Raw genomic sequence first — 5984 nt, 5'->3', positions numbered from 1 at the left:
ATATCATCAACATAGATGAGCATAAAGATAGTGACACCATGACGATGATAAAGGAACAATGAGGTGTCCCCCTTTGAAGGAACAAAACCAAGAGATTGTAATTTTGAAGAAAGCCTAGAGTACCAAGCTCTAGGTGCTTGTTTCAGCCCATACAAGGCCTTGTCAAGCTTGCAAACATGATGCCTTAACCGTGGATGTTCATACCCAGGAGGTTGCTTCATGAAGACTTCCTCTTCCAGAACACCATGCAAAAACGCGTTCTTGACATCTAGTTGTCGCAAACACCAATTCCGAGATACTGCAACTAAGAGAATTAATCTGATGGTGGCAGCTTTTACTATAGGACTAAAAGTGTCCTCGTAGTCAATCCCATACCTTTGTTTAAACCCCTTGGCCACCAAACGTGCCTTGTACCTGTCAATACTGCCATCAGACTTTCTTTTAACTTTGAACAACCATTTGCAATCAATCACATTCCGACCCTTGCAGGAGGAACCAAGTGCCATGTTTTGTTCTTCATGAGGGCAGTATACTCTTCGTCCATTGCATCCCTCCACTTGGAGTCACCGAGTGCTTCTCCTAGATTAGTTGGTTCACCTGTAGCACAGAAAGATCCCCAACGAATGCAACCATCCTTATATTTTTTTGGTTGAGAAATACCACTCTGTGACCTGGTGTGTGCTCGCGTAGGAGGAGGTGGAGGAGGCTAAGCCAGATGCTGTTGAAGACGATTTGACGCAGAAGACACAGCCGAAGAATCCGCAGAAAATCCCTCGCTGGACTCCTGTAGCAGATCCGGTGCACCATGCAGCACACCGCCATGCAGCGAGCCACCCAACGCGCCATGCAACGGGCCACCGGACGCAGGGAGCGCATCCTCTCCAGGAGTGCCAAGTGGCGAGTCATGGTTGGGCTGCGGCGCACCACCGCCCAACCGTGTCGCGGCGCCAGGCCCACGTGCGGCGGGAGTTGTTGCGGGAGGCCGACCAGGCCCACGCGCATGGGACCCACCTGGGCCCCCTGACACTGGCGCTGGCGCGGGCGCAGATCCCATCGGGGATCCGCCTGACGGGCCTGCAGCGCGCGATCCCGAGGAGATACTCCCGCCCATATCAGCTCCGGGATTGCCGCTGGGATATTCTGCACCGATTTCATCCGTATTTTCTGTTTGTTGCATAAAATCAAAGGAATTTTCGCCTATTGCCTCGCCAGCTTCCTGCATACTTTCTGCATTAGTGTTAGATATTGACATATGATCATTAGGACCTACTACACTCCCGGGAACATAAGCTGATGGAGGAAGGAGGTGAGATGGAAGAAGAACAAGCTCCTTGCGAAGTTGTGCGCCGGCGTTTGGATGGAGTTGGGAAAAAGGAAAAATTTGCTCGTCAAACACCACATCACGAGACACATAAACTCGCCCAGTAGAGACATCTAAGCACTTATATCGTTTGTGAAGGCTGCTATACCCTAAAAACACACACTGTTTGGATCGAAATTCAAGCTTGTGTTTGTTGAAGGGACGTAGGTTTGGCCACACCGCGCAACCAAAAATGCGAAGAAACGAATAATTTGGTTTTGTGCCAAAGAGACGCTCAGGTGGTGTTTGGTTGGCAATAACTCTACTAGGGAGACGATTGATGAGGTAAACTGCCGTGAGAAAGGCCTCATCCCAAAACTTCAAGGGCATGAATGCATGAGCAAGGAGGGAGAGGCCAACCTCTACAATGTGTGGGTTCTTTCTTTCAGCAGAACCATTCTGCTGATGGGCATGAGGACAAGAGACATGGTGGGTGATGCCAATGCGGTCAAAAAAAGAGTGAAGCTTTTGGTATTCGCCCCCCGGTCGTTTTGCATAGTAATAATTTTGTGATCAAAGAGTCGTTCAACATGCTTTTGAAAGAGATGGAATTTCTCAAACACATCAGACTTATTCTTGAGCAAATAGACCCAGCTAAATTTACTGAAATCATCAATAAAGCTCACATAATATTTTTGTCTGCCTACAGAAATTGGGCCAAGACCCCACACATCTGAAAAAACAAGCTCTAAAGGAGCTTTCGACTCACTAGTAGACCTAGAATAAGGAAGTTGATGACTCTTGGCCATTTGACATGCATCATAAACCAGATGATGATCTTGTTTATTTGACACTCGAAGACTAAAATCACGAAGAATATTTTGAACCACCGGTAGTGAAGGATGCCCTAAGCGCTTGTGCTACCGTGAATTAGATGGTTTTGTCACGCCTAGCACTTGACGATGAGGGACACCCTGACGACCGGATACAGGAAACAGTCCATCTCTACTCTTGTTTTGAAGAATGGTGCTCCGAGTGGCCCGATCCTTGACAAAGAAAATTTCAGGGTAAATCTCAAGGAAAGCATGATTGTCTTGCATAAGACGATGAGCGTAAAGTAAACTCTGGTCGACTTGTGGAGCATGAAGAATATTGTTTAGTGCTAAAGAGGAACCATTAGGGGTAGTAAGGACCGAATGACCAATATGTGCAACATCCATACCTTGACCACTCGCCGTGTGGATTTGTTCCGTGTCGGTATAACGATGACGAACAGCGAGCTCCTCCAACTCTCCTGTCACGTGGTCAGTAGCACCGGTGTCAAGATACCAATTGGTATCAACTCCATAGGCGTGAGCTGGGTTGGCCGAGCGCTGTCCTCCACCACCGCCGCGTCCTCTGCCCCCGCCGCCTCCTGCGGGGTTGCGGACATTGTTGTTGAAGTTATGATCAAAGCGCTTCTTACAGCGCCATGCGTCGTGCCCTTCAAGTTTGCAGATCTGACACTTCTCGCGCTCGCGGTCACCGCGGTCACCACCTCCTTGCCGCGGTCCACCTCCAAAGCCGCCACCAGGGTGGTCAGGGTAGTGGGCGCCCGCGTTGTTGTTGATGTAGCCGCGGGAACCGCCTCCACTGTTGCTGCCGCCCCTTGGGTTGCCGCGACCTCCACCCCTTGCCGCCAGATTGGCAGAGTGGAAGGCGGTGTTTTGGGCGGGCGATGCGAGCCTCGGCCGAGAGCAGCAGAGAGAAGAGCTCGCTGAGGCCGATCGGCTGCTCGGTGGCGGTGCGGGTGAAAATGGCCGAGATGAAGCCGTTGTAGTCGGGTTCGTGGAGGAGACCTTGCAGGATGTGATCGACAATGTCATCTTCATCCAGCGGCTTGCCGGCGGCTGCCAGCTCGTCGGAGATGCTCACCATCTTGGTGAAGTAGGTAGCAACGGTCATGTCTCCTTTGCGGGTGTGCTCAATGGCAGAGCGGAGTTGGATGACCCTCGCCCTCGACTGCGAGGAAAAGCTCTGCAGCAAGGCGTTCCAGATCGAAGCGGCGGTGGTGTGGGAGCTGACCTGCAGTAAGACCTCACGAGAGAGCGATGAGATAAAAAACGTAAGGATCTGTTGGTCTTGGGTAACCCACACAGCATGCTCAGGGTTCGGCGTTGACGTGATCTCCTTTTTGCCGGCGTTGTCCTTCTCGGTGTAGATCACGGCGGCGGGCTCCTTGATCGAGCCATCCAGATAGCCCATCAGCCCCGCCCCCTTGATGTGTGGCAAGACCTGAGCCTTCTACACCAGGAAGTTCTCCCGGGTCAGCTTTTCGGTGATGGTGTGACCGAGAGAGGCGATGGAGGGCGTGGCCATGGCGACGGATGAGGAGGAGGTCGACATCTAGATGCGAAGGAAGAGGTATCTGTATACCATGTGAAAATAGGTTAAGCGTATGCCTAGCAGAGACGCATTGCGTGTTAATATATGGGCCGAAGCCAAGTAGTTACAGAGAGATATACATGGCGTGGATTGATCTCCAAGGACTCAATCACAATAACCTAATAACCTGATCTATCTATATCTATCCTACGGTTTATACAACATCGAAGGTTTACATGTTTAACAACACTTGGCTCGTTCAGCCGAATGATACTGCCATTGTAACTTATATTATGATGCAAATCATGCACTAAAGCGACCATGCATGTTTATCCCTAAAAAAGTAGGTATATCTTGAGAGGATATTTCCTTCGACGACTAATGAGTCAATTTTTCTGTCATTGGAGAAAAATGACTGCAACATTTACTGGTTCAGACATTTTGTCAAGACCAAATGAGAAAATGAATGCATTTTTCGGATTCCCTGTCATGGCTTAGTTCAGGCCCCGCTACTCAGTGTCAGTTTTTAATCGACAGAAACAACCATGAAAATAGTCGTACGTGGAACATACACGGTTACTTATATATTATTATATCTTTATTAATATATCAAAACACACACACACATACAGAGTTTTAGTATGATACACCAAAACACACACACACACACACATACAGAGTTTTAGTATGAGAAAACCAACAACGACACTAGCTAGGCAAAGTTAGATCTCCTCCATGGGGGGATCCAGACATGGAGCCGGCCAACTACCAGGCATTACTACTGGCCTGCATTAGTTGTTGACTCTCCAGCATACCTTCCTGATCTCTGCGCCTTGCTGGTTGCCTATGGTCTTGACCCCGATTTTTCCCATAGTCTCCATGGCTTTCTCGAACTTCCTCTCCCACGCCCCGGCCATGTTTGCGTTTTCTGTCACCTGCGTTATTGTTTCCGTCGAGTTGAGCACGGCGTCCGAGGTGAACAACACTTTCTTGTCGACCACGTTCTGGTAGTACTGCTTATCCAGGACGTCGGGGGTCACATCGTCTTGGTTCACGTTGTTGTTGTCGTTGCTGCACTGGGCCCTGAGCTTGGCGGCTAATGTCGGTTCCATCTCAGAGAAGCGGGTGGAGAAGAACGAGCAGCGGGCGCGACCGATGGTGTGCGCGCCGGAGAGCGTGACCATATCGTCGGAAGTGAGTCCCTTGGCCGCGAAACTCCCCTGGAGAGCCGTAAGGTTGGAGAAGGGCCCGGGCAACTGGTCGGTCTCGTTGGAGAAGGACTCGCGGCCGTCGTAGCGGCCGCCCGGCATTTGGATGTTGATCTTGCGGTCGCTGAGGAAGTAGGACGCGTCGCGGGCGGCGTAGGCAACGATGTCGGCACATGAGACTGTGTCGGGGCAGGTGGCCTCGATCGCCGCCTTGGCCTCGTCAATCACCTCGAACCCTCGGAGGCTGTTCTGGTTGGGAGGGCCTTCCCTCTCCGTGTCGCTGTTCTTGGAGTTGGTCGTGTTGAGGAGGACAGAACCATCGCAGCCCTATATATAATGAACATGAAGGACCTCATAATGAACATGTTGTTCCTCATAATGAACATGCTAGAATATAAGCTAGTAGAATTGACGAGCTGTGTTGTGCGTACCCGAACGAAGCAGTCGTGGAAGAAGAGACGGATGAGCCCCGCACCAATGCCAGGGTTCGCATCCACGGCCTTCTTCACGGCATCCGTGACGATCTTCTCCGCGCTAGGGCACCTGGTGTTGTAATAGCCGGAGGTGAGCCCTGACCCCGAGGGAGCAGGTCTCCTCTGCCGCGTCTGAACGTCCGGCGCGGGGCGACAGAGCACCGGGTCGTAGGTGGGTAGCCTCAGCCAGCCGTTGAAGCAAATGCTGGCGCCCTCGGACGCCGCCGGCCCGGCGAGGAACGCGGCCAAGACGATGAGCGCTGCGAGCTTAGTCGCCATCTTCCTTTCGCACTAGCCACTAGAGAGCTGATGGTCGTTTCGTGTCGTGTGTTGTTTGCTCTGGCTGGGTTACGGATGACATATTTATAGGCCGTCCCGGAGGACCACGTACAAAGGCAATATAGCTTGGCAACGACGTATGTGCAAGCCGCGTTTCGTGGGCGGCGCACGTCGCGATGGACGGAAATTCCAATCGTCTGACCGGCGACTTTCGGTAGATTTCGCTGTGTCTCGCTGATTGCCCGTCGGCGGTCCGATCGGCCTCTGAGATGTGCCGGTGTGCTGTACTGCTGTGCGTGGGGACGAGCTGGGTTGACCGTTGAATGTTGCATGGGAACAGTGTCTCCGCTCCTCGACGAC

At 51.7% G+C, this 5984-nt stretch overlaps 1 protein-coding gene across 1 annotated transcript; it reads right to left on the bottom strand.

Moving 5' to 3' along the window:
• Positions 1-4244: 4244 nt before the first annotated feature.
• Positions 4245-5693, bottom strand: LOC125548674 (peroxidase 2). Its single transcript, XM_048712232.2, has 2 exons — positions 5304-5693; positions 4245-5199 (listed from the first exon to the last, which is right to left on the bottom strand). The coding sequence occupies exons 1-2, from the start codon at positions 5622-5624 to the stop codon at positions 4456-4458; spliced, it is 1065 nt and encodes a 354-aa protein (XP_048568189.1). The 5' UTR covers positions 5625-5693; the 3' UTR covers positions 4245-4455.
• Positions 5694-5984: the final 291 nt, after the last annotated feature.

Source organism: Triticum urartu, chromosome 3A, assembly GCF_056163025.1.
Source record: "Triticum urartu cultivar PI428250 chromosome 3A, HENAU_Tu73, whole genome shotgun sequence".
In the NCBI taxonomy this organism is placed as follows: Eukaryota; Viridiplantae; Streptophyta; class Magnoliopsida; order Poales; family Poaceae; genus Triticum; species Triticum urartu.
The sequence above is the reverse complement of the archived record's forward strand: the minus strand, read 5'-3'. Positions and strand labels throughout refer to the sequence as shown.